The 15141-nt window shown below is 41.8% G+C and overlaps 1 protein-coding gene across 2 annotated transcripts in view; it reads left to right on the forward strand.

Moving 5' to 3' along the window:
• Positions 1–12270, forward strand: part of NOC3L (NOC3 like DNA replication regulator) — a 28644-nt gene extending 16374 nt beyond the window's left edge. For both annotated transcript variants that reach the window (XM_004701340.2, XM_045291255.1), the window contains 9 exons: positions 79–179; positions 3972–4044; positions 4126–4189; positions 4275–4346; positions 5083–5264; positions 6742–6870; positions 7532–7629; positions 9286–9370; positions 11270–12270. In XM_004701340.2, coding sequence (XP_004701397.1) covers positions 79–179; positions 3972–4044; positions 4126–4189; positions 4275–4346; positions 5083–5264; positions 6742–6870; positions 7532–7629; positions 9286–9370; positions 11270–11395 — 930 coding nt within the window. In that variant the 3' untranslated portion in view covers positions 11396–12270. The remainder of the gene's footprint in view (positions 1–78; positions 180–3971; positions 4045–4125; positions 4190–4274; positions 4347–5082; positions 5265–6741; positions 6871–7531; positions 7630–9285; positions 9371–11269) is intronic.
• Positions 12271–15141: the final 2871 nt, after the last annotated feature.

The raw sequence follows: 15141 nt of genomic DNA on the forward strand, positions 1-15141 counted from the left end.
GGAAACCCATGAGAACAAGTTTGCCAGGTTGTACTAAGGTTGTATTCCTCCCCACCCCCACCCCGTTTCTCTTGCCAGCATACAGAGACTCTGAATATTGTGTTTGTAACCTACTTCAGAATATTAAAGAAGGCCCAAAGGTCACCTCTCCTGCCAGCAGTTCTAGAAGGACTTGCCAAGTAAGGGCTGTGTAGGTTGAAACCTTTTAGATTCTTTCTAAATGGCTAAGTGACCTTGAATTTTAAATTGTATTCACTAATGACCTGATAGTCTTCTCAGTCCTCATTCCATTTGAAAACTGCTCTTAAAACTGTGCTTATTTGCTTTTCTCATCTCAAACTTTTCCTTTTTTAAATCTGTCAAGAATTCCTTCTTTCTGTTTAATAAATTGTGGGTTCCCGGAAGGTTCCTCTCTCAGTTCTTGGTTCTTTGTCTGTTGCACTCAGTCATCTGCTGATCCCTTTGGGGGCGGGCTCAGGCAGATGACTCAGTCTGGTGTGGCCCCGCTTGCTCATCATTTCCCTGTTCCTGCGAAGCCAGTTCCTGCCGACACAGGCCTTTTGCTGTTTCCGGGAACACTGGTGACCTTGGTGGGGGAAGGCAGTCAGGTCAATGGCAGTCTCGGAGCCTCGCACACTCACTGAAGAGGTTTCCTAGAGTGTGCGGCACATGTGTGACTTAAAGTCTGCTATTATCCACATTGAAACAGTAGAAAGGAATGTTGCAATTAGGTGCTGTCATAATTTTTAATTTATTTGTCGAACTTTGTCCTTTAGAATGTTTTTTTGGTATGCAGGCACTAGCAAGCATTAGTAATGAGATATTTTTTTCTAGAATATGTCTTACAAGATAGGTGTCTAATTTTGCAATTTCAGCACATCTCAGTCCGAACTAATCCTGTTTTTACTGTCTACTAGCCATTGTTGGGCTACGGGTTGGGCTGCGAACCACAAGGCCACCAGTTTAAAACCAGGAAGGGAGGAAGCTGAGTCTTGCGCTCCTGTGAAGATTTGCGCTCTCGCTCTGTCTCCCTCCTACAGGGTCGCCACGACTGGGAATACACTCTGAGAGTGAGCTACTTTGAGTGATAGCCGTTGTGACTAGTGGTTGTTAGTGTCAGTGCAGTGGTCAGAGACGCCGTGACTCTTAGCTAGAGGATATACAGGTCAAGTTGTCTTTAACAAATTATCTTCTAACAACTAGAGCTGTTTAATGAGGTGCCTCTAGTTGTTAGCTCTGGTAATAAGTCTTCAAAGTACAAACATGTGGCTTAATACGATGTAAATTTGCCTTCACATTGAAACTGTTAAACTAATCCTAACAAATTGTTCATTACTATAGCCTTTACCTGCACTTAGTAAAGCTAAATAAGAATCATATGCACCTGTTCTAACGTATTTACAAATTAGACTTAAAAATACACTTAGAAATGAACCTTGTATACAACTTGTCAATCAGTTACCTGTGTTCCTAGTAATTTAAAGTGATTTTTTTTTTAAAGAAAATTCCTTCATGGGTAGGACTCGCTGTTTGTTTTTTTCCCCTCAGTGATCAGATTCGGTTTTTGTTCTTGTTTTTATAAATTTATTGGGACATAATCCACATACAGTTCAGTAGTTTATCATATCAAGAAGAGTTGTACAGTTGAGATGTCCACTTTTGTGACCCCCTTATGTCTCATTTAAAAGACCTCCATTTAAAATCAATAGCAAATTACAATACAACCTATTGGGCAGAGATGCATTGGCCACTGACCTGCATTTACCTTCAGATTACTGGCAGATGGCTTTTTCCAGGTGGAAGAAGGAAGGAAGCAGCTAGGAAGCGTTTGGAACTGAGAGGTGCATTCTGCAGCTTTGGAGGTCGCTGAGGCTGGAGAGCTGAGTCAGGGCAGTTGTCAGAGATCCTGTGAGTCTGGGAACACGGCCTGCGAGGCCGTGGGGAAAGCTAGAAGCAGGAGAGACTCCACGATCAGTTTCTTTCTCTGGAAAAATTTTCAAAAACAATACACATTCCCATTGGAGACACAACTGTTAGTCTTACATGGGGCAAAAGACAGTGAAGGAAATCAGAGACCCGGAAAGGGGACTAATTTGTGGGACTAAATGCCGGCACAAACCACAGCATCGCCTATCTGAGACCAGAACTAGAGTGGATGGCACCTGGCTAGCACTATTAAGGTTTCAGATACAGTGGGAGAGCGAGCGCAAAACTCGAATTTCTAAAAAAGGTCATATTTATGGAACCTATAGAAACTAGAGCCCCTAAGATTATCACCCTAAGGTAATAGTTAAATTTGAAGCTGTTTCCATAGGTCACCTTTCAGCCAAATAAGATTGGTAATAAACACCCTCATCTGTAGTCACATTTATTTAACACTTAACTGCATGATATCAAATAGCCACTGTTTACCCTAAAGCAATGACGAGAAGGCCAGGAAAAGGGATGCAAGGTCAATAGAAACAACAAACAGGGAAAAAACCAGGATGGAAATAATAACGCTGGCAAATTTTAAAAATGTAACCAATGGCACAGCAATCTGCTTAAAAATTAAGAGGAAATTAAATTTTATTATGTAGACTTTCATCTAAAACAATAGAGTATAACTTGAGAATTAATAATAAATTCAATTGCAAACTTTCATCTAAAACAATAGAGTATAACTTGAGAATAAATAATAAATTCAATTGCAGAAGGATATACAACAAAATATTAGATGCCCCTCTCCTGTCTATGTATGTAGCCCTCTACCTTCTTTTACACAATTGGAATCATGCTTATATGTTCTGTTGTGTAACTTATTTTATTTGCCTTGGGCATCTTTCTGTGTTAACAGAGATTTACTCCTTCAAAAAAGAGTATATTAGGCCCGTCCCCTATGCTGCACTGAAAATGTATGTATATAAATGTCTTCATATAATTGTGTGCATGTATTGGCAGTCAAAGGTGGTATACTCCTTTAAAATTTCCATAAATACAAATTGCTTCCCCCCAAATTTTATACTGATACACAGAGAATATATGAGTTCTAAGGTTTTTTTAAAGAAGATTCTAAGATGTACATAGAAAGGCTCTCAGCTAATACTTGAGATATATTTATTTTAAACTTTTGCAAAACAAAATCAAACTCACTGCTATGGAGTTAGTTCCGACGCATGGCATTGTATAGGATAGAGTAGAAGTGCCCCTGTTAGCTCCGTATGTGAGTAGAAAGCCTCCTCTTTGCCCTTGGAATTGCTGGTACTTTGAGCAGCTGACATGCAGTTAGCTGTCCAGTGTGTAACCAGTACACCGCCAGGGCTCCTTAAACTGCTTTACTGCCTAATGATTTGTAGAGTCCTCTGATTTATCACATATGATTCTCTTTCACCCTATTGGAGTGGTTGCCTCAGTTTTTATAAAGACAGGTCCAGCACAGGTGACTGCACAGGAGTCACATGAGTAGCTCTAGCAGAGCCGGATCTGGACACCGGGTCCACCATGGCTGTAGAGCTGCACGCAGGTACGCGTCTGAATCGCAAACTCTCTCTCCGCCCCACTTCCCACTGCCTGTTACCAGAAGTCCTCAACCCAAAGCGATCTTAGGCGCTTAGTAAACTCGCCTCAAGGTAGTTAATTGCTCTTAGCTTTTAATGTGAAATATGAGTGAATCTCCAAAAGTTCTTGGAAAAATGGAATTATAAGGTACTGGAACTTTTCCATGAGCTTTTGGAAGTGTCTTCATATTTATAAGTGTGGTTAGACATGTTTGTGTCTGGATTTCTGATGAGTAGTGTATTTTGGCTTTGAGTGAATTGTCAAGAAGGCCAGTCTGTTAATGAAAGAGTTTTTCATTTTCAGTCATTCCATCGTAGCTAAACGTTTTGAAAGAAGGGAGATTAAACATACAGTGCTAAAGTCCAGCCTGATATTTAGCCGCTTTAGTTCTGCCTTTGAGTTACCCGTTCATGTTTTGTTTGGTTTGGTTTTAGGTTTGCTCACCTTATCAATGTGGAGTTTTTTGACGATATATTAGTAGTACTGCATACACTCATTGAGTCTGGCGTAAGTAATTTGATCAATGAATTATTTTTTTAAGATAAGTAGAACTACCATTCTGACGGTCCTTTTTTTTTCTCTCCTAAGGACCTAAGCTACCGAGAAAGTCTTCACTGTGTTCAAACTGCTTTTCATATTCTGTCGGGCCAGGGTGAGGTGTTTGCCCCATCAGATTTTGTTTGCTGTAGCTTTGGAAGTTGTAACATACCTAACAGATGTTTGTTGTCATTTCAAAGGTGATGTTCTCAATATTGACCCCATGAAATTTTATACACACCTCTACAAAACACTATTCAAGTTACACGCAGGTATGTTTGCTTAGATAATGCATCCTTGATACCTTTGTGGGATCTTTTTCATAAATTTAAGAAGTGGTTTTTAATGCATAATTAACTTGTAAATAACGTAATACCATTAGTATAATAAATACCTTTAGTTAACTCATTACCTTGTATGGTAATTATTGTACAACATGTGGATATACTTCATGCCACTGGATTGTATGCTTAAAATGGCTAAAATGACAATTTTGTATGTGTTTTCCACCATGCCATAAATTTTACAAATACTTTTTTTAAGCGTGTACTGTGACTAGAATCATTATCAAGCTCATTGTCATCGAGTTGATGCTGACTTATAGGCACCCTGTAGGACAGGGGAGAGAGCCCTGGGGGTTTCAGACTGATTCTTGACAGGAGTGGGAAGGCTCTGTCTTTCTCCCTTGAAGCAGCTGGTGACTTTGCACTGCTGACTTGGCAGTTAGCAGCCCCAGATGTAACCACTGCCACCCAGGGCTTCTGATGGGAGTCAGGGTCGATGAAAAAGATTGTACAATTCTTCTTGATATGATTGAACTATTGAATTGTATGATATGTGATTAGGTGCCAATAAAAATGTAATAAAAAAAAGTCAAACCAGTGCCACACCTCGATATGTAACCTAATATAATTGGGGTGTATGTTGGACCTCTGTGACGTTCAGTGAACTCACACTGCGTCAAGGTAATGAGAAGAACAGCCCTGAAGCGTATACCTGCTGTTTCAGGTGCCACCAACAGTGGTGTCGAGATTGTGCTGCAGTGCCTGGATGTCATGCTAACGAAGCGCAGGAAGCAGGTTTCTCAGCAGCGAGCTCTTGCTTTTATTAAGCGCCTTTCTACCCTGGCTCTTCACGTTCTTCCAAACGCGAGCATTGGTATTTTAGCAACTAACAGAGTGCTAATGCACGTAAGTAGTGATCCAAATGATTTGAGCTACGTTCTTAGAGTACGATGAGCTTTTTGCTTGGTGCTTTGTGATTTTTGCCTTTTTACATTACTCTTTTAACCAACATAGTTACTTAGTGCCTGAGGTCTGAAATGTTTGTGAGAGACCATCCCAAAGCACCATGCATAGAGCAGCAGAGGAAATGGGTGGGTTAGGAATAGGAGGGAATTGGGAATCTTTTATCTTACTGCTTCCATTGTCTTTTTGCCAGAAGAGCTGGAGGGTGTCCAGGTTCTAAAGGAGAATCCTGATCAGAAATAGGGGAAATGCAGGGCAGAACTCCAAATTTTCATGGAATCTAAACTTCTGGAGCTATTAAGGCTTTGTAAACTCCCTTCACTGCTCTGAAATAAAATAATCCTGTAACCTTAAATTAAAAATATCCATTGTGTCTCCTTTATATAAAAGATTAAGTTAGCTTATTTAGTTGAGAATAGTTGTCTTGAACATCGGGCTCTTTGGGAGATTTATCTTTGTCGGGTCAAATGGATGTCAGCACCTAGAAAGGGCATATGCAAAGCTTCGAAGGTAGGGGAGGGCGTGTTCCTGGGGGGGCGAGGGGGGGGCAATTTGGAAAAGGAAGGTGAGGATGGGTGCACAAATTGAATAAAATCAGTGTCGCTGAATTTATTACAACACTCAAAATCAGATCATGAAAATGCATTCATTACATTTTTAAAAGGAAAGTATTCTACCTTGTTGACACTCCCAGAAGTAGCCAATATACTATTTGGTGGTATACTTTCAGAAGATGTATTTTTATTCATGTACAAATGCATGCAAAATACACAGTGAAACAATCCAGCTTCGTTTTAATGGAAAGGGGATTGTGCGAGGTCCATTATTATGCACGTGCATTTTTCTTTTTCCACTTCGACACTTCAGTGATGCTGGATGCACTTCCATGTCAATATAAACACAGCGACTTTCGTTCTGAAGGTTTATTTAGTTTATTTGATTGCCATTTATGCCACTCTTACTAAGTGTCTGCCACTGGCTGCTCCAAATGACCAAGAAGCTTAGTTTTCATAGCTAATCTGTGAGTCAGCCTTTATTATGGTCTCCATGTCACAGCTGGAGGAGCCCAGGCCCAGACAAAGTAAACCACCTTGAGAGACACAGGCAGCAAGCGGCAGAGATGGGATTCACATGTAGGCCATCTGGTGCTATGTTTCTCTGCATCTCTCTTGATGGGCAGAGATGGTTTCTTACAGTTTGCTATTACAGGTGATGGTACCATGAATCTTCTGATTGTGTTTTCAGTAAGCATTTCAATAGAACATCCGAAATGTGGATGGGTAGTTACAAAGAATATTGTGTTCCTTTGCAAGATAAAATGAACTTATTTGAAAGAAAGCCAACACAGGGCTAGCTCTCGGTAGTCTTTGTTCTCTAACAAACGTAACTTGTTTTTATTAAAAATATGACCATTTTTCAGACCTTCCCCAAAACAGATCTGTTGCTTGACAATGAATCTCAGGGAAGTGGGGTCTTTCTGCCTGAACTGGATGAGCCAGAGTACTGTAATGCCCAGAACACGGCTCTTTGGGAATTGCACGCACTGCGGGTAAGAGTAACTCTGGGTTTTTGTTTCCTGTGTTTGCTCTTGTTGTAGTACTTAATATACGAGGGGGCTTTAAGAAGTTTGTGGAAAAATTCCGTTGTCTTTTTAATTCATTTCTTCCGTGAACTGTTGGCAGCCCCTCACCTTTGGCTCTGGCAGTCCTTTCCAGCATTCTGGTTATGCCAAGGAGACTTGGCTCTGACTGTTGCTTAATTGAGATGCATTTCTTATGGAGCAGAAAATGCCAATCATTTAGCAGGGCGAGGTTCTAGAAGATTTTTTTGAAGTCTTCCCCTCACACTGTTTACAGTGGAACAGAATTTCTCACCACCTACCTGTTGGTGGGGGTCTGATCTGAGGAGGTGTAATAGAGGCGGTTTCATAGGACAGCGTCAAGAGTGGAGATTAGTAGAAAATACAGTTTGCCTTTCAGACACCAAAAGCAAGACGAACAGTCCCTGGTGGGCGAACTTGTCCAGCAGACAGATTTGTGTTCTGTCCTATGAGCAAAGGCAGTTTGTTTTTGTGGGCCCGAGTTTCTTCTGAATGACACACACACAGAGGGTTTTTAAGCATGAGTGTTAATTAAGGAAGAGCTTTGCTGTGGCTGATGTTTTAGAACGTTCTCACCGATATACAACGTGCTGCCCTGTTCCCTCTTCAGAGACATTACCATCCCATAGTGAAGATCTTTGCAGCTCACCTGATCGCAGGAGCACCTTCCGAAGGCTCTCAAGCTCTCAAACCAGACTTGAGCCGAAGGTATGTTTGTTATTGAGCGTTGCTACAAGCTTCCGTTGCCAGCCTTCTCGTTTTAAAGTAAATTTGCTCTAAGATGTAGTGTTAGTTGCACACCTGGATTCCGTCTCTCTTTAGGTCCCCACGATTGTTCTAAAGGGAATACATGCATATTATAATCCGGATCATTTTTGGGGTAATTGTGTTAACCTTTTTCTTGATGAATTATGAAAATCTATACACATAGAGAACGAGAGAATCCTGCCATATGTCCCCATATGCCCATTACTTGGGTCTAGCAGTTGAGGATAAGAATTCTGTATGAGCTGTTTTTACTGTGGCCATCCGTGAGTCCAGCCGTGGACTCCATGTGGACACCATGGCCGAGGTAGGAGAAGAAGCAAAGGAAGGGGGACTAGAGGTGCTTTGGGACCCTGACCATTGGGCAGCACTCGCAGAAAGGCCATGGTCTCCCTCCTGGCCCTCACAGCTGTCTTTAAAAGAGGTCTTTTATTTTGAAAATTTTCAAAAGCAGATACGTTGGGGGAAAAACCCCCACACGTCTTCCTCTACAAAATGACGTGGGGAATGCTTCAGTGACACACCGAGAGAACAGACGGTGCAGAACTGCCACCACGGGGAAGGAACGTGCTGCTTGCTGCAGACCTTTCTCAACCTGTGCAAACCCCGTTTCCATTAGCTCAGGAGTAACAGACAAGTGACCTGTGGGAAGCAGACTGATTTTCTGACTTGTCCAAGAGTTTGAACAAAAAACTGAAAAATTGGAAGACTGTATCTTAAAATCTCTTTTCCAGCTTCTCAGAATACCTGTCAACGTCGGGCTTACATTTTTCCTTGGCAGTCGTCTGCGGCTGCCCCGTAATGAAGCCTACACGCTGCAGCCTCCCTTTTGTTCTGAGCAGTAGAAAGTGAACCTTCTGCATTCTTTGATTAAATAAGAACATTTGCTGTCATGTCTCATCAGCCTTGCTTTTTCCTTTCCTTTTTATTTTGAAAGGAAAAAGAATACAATTCTCTATTGCTTTTGTTTTTCATTATCCTTTTCTGGTATGTTTTCCTGAGAGGCTTTGGTTGTGCACCTCCATTTTTGTGCCAGAAGCTTGCTTTTAGGGGAGAAGGTGAAGGTGGACAGGCTTATTTCAACACTTGAGACTGGAGCCATTCCATACCGTTGCCCGTCATCTCCCAGGAAATGGAGCTTGGGATGTGAGCCCAATTGCAACCCTTGCCTACTGCCACTGAAGAACAGACGCTAACCCCACTTCTTGCTAAGGATTGGGTCCCTCGTCATGGGTAGAGATGTGTATTCTGTTCCAAATGCCTTCTCCTTACTCTTAACCCAGGCCTGCAACTGAAGGGTTGCACTGAGTCGTCACGGGGGCAACCTTGTACTTTGTTCAGCCTCCCGGGACTGTTATCTAGTGGCCACGTGACTGTGGTTGTATTGGCATCAGCCGTCCGGTTGAGTTCCCGGCTGGTATTTTTAAATGTAAGCCAGACGTGTAACATTTTGCTATTACATGAGCATTTAGGATTTATTTTACATGAGCTGGTTGATTGGTAGCAAAAGCAGGATTATGTTGTTTATATCTTAATACATGTGCCATCCTTTGTGGGCAATCTGTAATTATTGACATTTTCTAATATTTCTGATTATAGAACCGCTGCTGAACTTTTTGAGACCTACTGCATGGCAGCAATGACATTTAATCCTCCTGTTGAATCTTTCAACTCCAAAAGGAAGGTATGTAAAACTTACAATTATAGGGTTTTTTATTTTGTTTTTATTTTTTAAATCATTTTATTGTGGTCGCGTACAACTCTTACCACAACCCATCCATCCATTATGTCAATCACATTTGTACATTTGTTGCCCTTATCATTCTCAAAACATTTGCTTTCTACTTGAGCCCTTGGTATTAACTCATTTTCCCCCCACCCTCCTTCATGAGCCCTTGATAATTTATGAATTATTTTGTCATGTCTTACACTGGCCGATGTCTCCCTTCACCCACTTTCGTGTTGTCCATTCCCCAGGGAGGGGGCTATATGTAGATCCTTGCCATCAGTTCCCCCTTTCCACCCCAGAATCCCCCTTTCCACCCTCCTGGTATCGCCACTCTCACCACTGGTCCTGAAGGGATCATATGTCCTGGATTCCCTGTGTTTCCAGTTCCTATCTGTACCAGTCAGTATACATCCTCTGGTCTAGCCCGATTTGTAAGGCAGAATTGGGTTCATGATAGTGGGGGAAGGAAGCATTTAAGAACTAGAAGAAAGTTGTGTATTTTATCATTGCTACCCTGTACCCTGACTGGCTCGTCTCCTCCCTATGACCCTTCTGTCAGGGTATGTCCAGTTGCCTACAGATGGGCCTTGGGTCCCCACTCTGCTAATACCTGATCCCATCGACACCTCCCTACTCTGCAGTCCCTCTCATTAACAATAATGATTTTTTGTTCTTTGATACCCAATACCTGATCCCATTGACACCTCGTGATCACACAGGCTAGTGTGCTTCTTCCATGTGGACTTTGTTGCTTCTCAGCTAGATGGCCACTTGTTTATCTTCAAGTCTTTAAGACCCCAGACGGTAGATCTTTTGATAGCTGGGCACCATCAGCTTTCTTCACCAAATTTGCTTATGCACCTGCTTTGTGTTCAGCGATCGTGTCAGGAAGGTGAGCATCATGGAATGCCAGTTTAATAGAACAAAGTACTCTTGCATTGAGGGAATACTTTAGTGGAGATCCAATGTCCATCTGCTACCTTAATACTAAACCTGTCAATATATACACATAGATCTATTTCCCCATCCTCATATATAAATATATTTACATATGTACATGCCTGTATTTAGACCTCTATAAATGCCCTTTACCTCCTAGTTCTTTCCTCTATTTCCTTTTACTTTCCTCTTGTCCCACTATTATACTCAGCCATCATTTGGATTTCAGTAATTCCTGTTACTTTGCCCTTGATCAAGCCCTACCAGGCCTCTTAAACCCTCCTTGCCACCGATTTTAGATAACGTTTTGTTCCCTTGTCCCTGGGTTTGTCAACACCACTTCCCTTCCCCACCTCCCCTTCTCCCATGCCCTCCCCCCCAACCTTTGGTCCATTGTTTTCTCCTCCAGAATGTTTCTCCCACCTATCTGATCTAGACAGACCTGCAGAGAATAATGTGCACAAAAACAAGACAGAGCAAAACCAAGCAACAAAACAAAAGAACAACAAAATGACAAAAAAAAGAAAAGCCTGTAAATAGTTCAAGGTCTTTTATTGACCTGTAGGAGTGTTTTCCAGTCGAGTCTGATGGGGTGCTGCTCCCTGGCCCCAAAGTCTATTTTTGGTATTCCCTTGGGATTTCTTGTATAGGAGGTTTTTTGGGGGAAAGAAATAAACCTCTTAAAAACCTGGCTCTAAACTGCTTGGTTACCTGATTCTTATTTTCCTATCTTGATGGTCGGAAGGCTTTCTGGGGTTGGAGTTCCGGAAAGACAACCACGAGGCTATTTCATGACACGTGGGACGCGTCTGAGACCCAGTCCTGTGCCTGTGTGTCAGTGCCAGTGTTGGCCACAGCCTGCCTTTTTCATTCTGCTGCAGCATATGTAACTTTCAACTTCTAATGCTTTTCCAGGATAAGGATTTACAAGGAGACTCATTTTTGAATGAAGATTTAAATGAGCTCATCAAACGACATTGCGGTGAAGCTGCTGCTCAGTTTCTGCCGGATTTCACCAAATGTTGGGGAACATCACGATGATCATGAAGGATGAAGAGTGTTGGTGTGTTTGTGCAGAGACACACAAAGAGAAGCTGTTAACGTGCAAGCTTTTTTTTTATACACGAGAAACTTTCTAAGAATGAGTAAGAGGAAAGGAAGAGTTAGATACTCTGTAACCTGGGGGTTCTAAATGTCATTAAGAAAGTAGAATCAAAAGCTTTTTTTAATGATGCTGCCTTTAAAAAATCTGCACATTCTAAGTTATTTGTGTATGTATATATACATAAGTATTTAGTCGCTTGTACACATGGGAGGCCGTGGTGGTGGAGTGGGCCACGCATTGGGCTACTAACTGCAGTTTTTCTTCTTGTTGAATCAAAGTTGTTGGTTAAGGTTAGGGCACAGAAAAACCAACCAAGACAATGCCTTTGGATTATTCAGCTTTTTTAATAACCAATGTAGCTTCATAGGTGGAAGTGAGAAACGTTTTACATTTGAGTGAATGTTATTTTCAATAAAGATTTTGAAAAAGGAGAGAATAGTATGAGATTAGACCCCAGATTCACTGGTTCTTCCTGAATAAGGTCTTAAGAACAGAGTGAGTGTTCATTATGGCTGCTTTCAAAGAACGCTGGAGTGCGGTACCGGTCTCTGAAGTCCTTTGCATTGTCTGACATGCTCTGGAGGTGGTAGAGGAGGAATTTGTTCAAGGATGTACTAAATCATGACTTTTACAATTTGATTTTGGGGTAGAAGCTACCAGTGTGGAGAGGTTGTGTGTGTGGGGGTGTAGGGCGTATGTACAATGCCTATTATGAATTGCCAAGAAACATTTTATGTTGCAATTCCTATATTCTAGGAATGGCTTGTGAAATCTGTTTTGATGCCTGGCTATAAATATTCTCTACTGTGAACTATTGAACAACTACTTTTTCTGCTTCCTATTCTTGGGCTGTAAGATTTTTTTTTTTTTTCTTACTGCACATCAGCCCGGCTAAAGAGATCTTACTGTTTCAAAGCCATAGGTCAATGATTGTAGGCTGGAATTTGGAGTGGAGAGCTCTTTAAGGTTTTTCTGCTCGTGAAATGAATGAAAATAGAAGTTCCTTTAACGTTTACCCAAGTGAGGGATATCAGCCTAACACAGTGCATGTTAGTCTTCTAGCATTATTCATATACGGTTTATATGTTTCTGAGGCCAATACTTTTTTACTTTTGAATATTTAATGTGATATACACATGATTGCTATGAACCTACCTTTAAGATATAAAGCAAAAATCCAAGAGTGTTGTAAATTGTGTAGATGACCAAAGGGCCTGTCGCTATCAGAGCATAAGTGGCCAATACTTGTCACAAATCATTATTTTCCAAACATATACCAATACATTTATACACAGTTTGGCAGCAGAAACTGCAGGTGAGGTGGAAAGTCAGTTTTACACTGGATCTTAGCTAGAAGGCCGAGAAGCGATTAGAAAGTCAGCTTTTAAAATAACAATTCACCCGTTCTTTCAGGCCTGCTGTGTGCGGTTTACTTTCTTGGTACATGTAGAGAATCAGAGTGGGGCCATGAAAGAATATTACCTACCATTAATTCAAATATCCTCTATGAATGTGAGGATGAAATACATTTGTGCATTAATTGATTCAACCAGGCAATAATTAGTGTTTCATTTTCAGAAGGAATGTAATCGTTAATGATATCATGCACCTCGAATCTCCTAATCTAGAGTCTTAATGGTTATTTTAAGTAAGGAAACACAGCGCACCTACTATGTGCCTAGCACCAGGCTAGACACTGAAAAATGGAGCAGGAGCAATAAGGTGTAAGACAGTCTTCCATGACCTTTCTGCTGAAGCAAATCAAACAATTTTAAAAGTGTAAGGCTTAGTGTAAGAACAAATGGCTTCCAAGTTCAGGACCTGCGTCATCTAAAATGAGTGTTTCAGAATGCCTGCCTTTTTGGCAGGCTTGAGCATAATTTTAGATCTAAGAGATGGATAAAAAGAACCTGGTAATCAGTTGTTACATCACAATCTTTATCCATCATCAGGTTTGCTTTTCGGAAGTTTAGATAGAGATATGACAGAGAACACATGAATTATAAACAGTGTACTATATACTGGGAATGTTGGCCCAAATCTGCACCGAAGGCAGCCAGAAAGGTCATCCTCTCTATTGGCATGGGAGCAGAGGGTGGAGCTCTATCTTAAAAGAGTAACTCCACTTTTACTGGATGAGTACGCGAGCCCTGGAGATCTTTTAGTCTTTATTACACATGGCCCCTAGGTGTCTGGTGGAAGAACGGAAGCTTTCTGCTCCTGCAGAGTTCCAGGCTCAGAACCCAGGGAGGCCGCTCTACTCTATCCTGGGGTCTCTACGCCTCAAGTCAAACCGATGGCAGTAGATTGGGTTTGGTTATTTCTCAGGTGTTTGGGTAGAAGAGGTCTATAGAAATAAAGGGAGAACAGAGTGAGGGGAAGATGTGGTTAGAAAACTGGTACGGATGGTAAGAGCGACCAGTTTCTTTAATGAGCCTCAGTATCTCCCAGGCAACGGAGATGGAAAGCCTTCCTGTGAAAGCCAGCTTCATTAAAACGAGGCACTTGTAACTTGTGTTGCCTCCTGATTCCTGATTTACCCTCAACCGGAGGATTTAGAAATCTCTTCCTTTCAAAGGATAGCAATGAGAAGAGGCATGACCTCGGAGGCACCTTTGCTTCATTGTTTCAGACGCACTTTTCCCTAAAGTTCATTCCCCCGGTGACGGAACACTGCACACAATCTTAGAGCTTCAGAAGAAACGGCCAACTCCGGCATCGTGGATCACAGTGGATTCTTACAGGAATGCTTTTCTTGCTAGCTAGTCTAAAAAGTTCATTCTGCTGAATGTGATAAACTCATGCCCCACTTTTGCTTTTAGTATAAAGCTTAAGATCCCCCCAAATCCTGTAGTAGACTGAATTTGCATATTTATATTCCTTTCGATATCAACTTCACTGATCAGAGTTCACTACTCGGATTCTAGTAGCATAGGGGTAAAGAAGGGGACTGAGTATGGTCCTGGTGGCTAATTGTTTAGATAACAGGAAATCTTTGTGGTATAATTCAGATAAGCCAACATCAGGTAGGGTAGCCCTGCTACATTTGGAACAATGCGTCATCCTTCCTAAAATCCCCGATAAGACCCTATCTCTAAGGCTCAAATACATGTTGAATGCCTTTTTTTAAATGCTTTTTTATACCTCACAATGTGATGAACAATCGGTTAGTTGTAGTCAGTTTGTGTGGAGTTCACGCACCTGTTCACGCATGGTCAGCTTCAGGTCTGGGCCGCAGCCGAACGAACTGCTATGGGCGGGGGGAGTCCAGTCACCGTCCAGTCACGTGGCGCGTGATCTCGACATGCATCTCATGACTGAGCACAGGTTCTTTCCATTGTGGTGCAATTGGGCGAGTAACTCAGCTTTCAACACATGGTAAGCCAAGCCAGAGAAACAAATACGCCTGTTAGTCTAAAGACTTTGCTGTCGGTCTTTTCCAGTGGGGCAGCATTGTACATTTGTTCCGGACTGTCTGATTTCAAAAGGCACCTGTAGAACCACCCCAGTGTAGTCTGAGCTCTATCCACCAACAGCTCTCGCTTTGAGCCAGTAAGAACCATCGAATGATAGACTAGCTGTGTGGCATATTTTCCACACTTCGGTTCTTAGAACATGCAGAGACCATGCTGATTGGCTGGTTGACGTTTACACTCGGTCAACAAACAGCTCAAAGCGAAGA

This window comes from Echinops telfairi, unplaced genomic scaffold, assembly GCF_000313985.2.
Source record: "Echinops telfairi isolate 266 unplaced genomic scaffold, ASM31398v2 ScPeMD7_70;HRSCAF=299, whole genome shotgun sequence".
Taxonomy (NCBI): domain Eukaryota; kingdom Metazoa; phylum Chordata; class Mammalia; order Afrosoricida; family Tenrecidae; genus Echinops; species Echinops telfairi.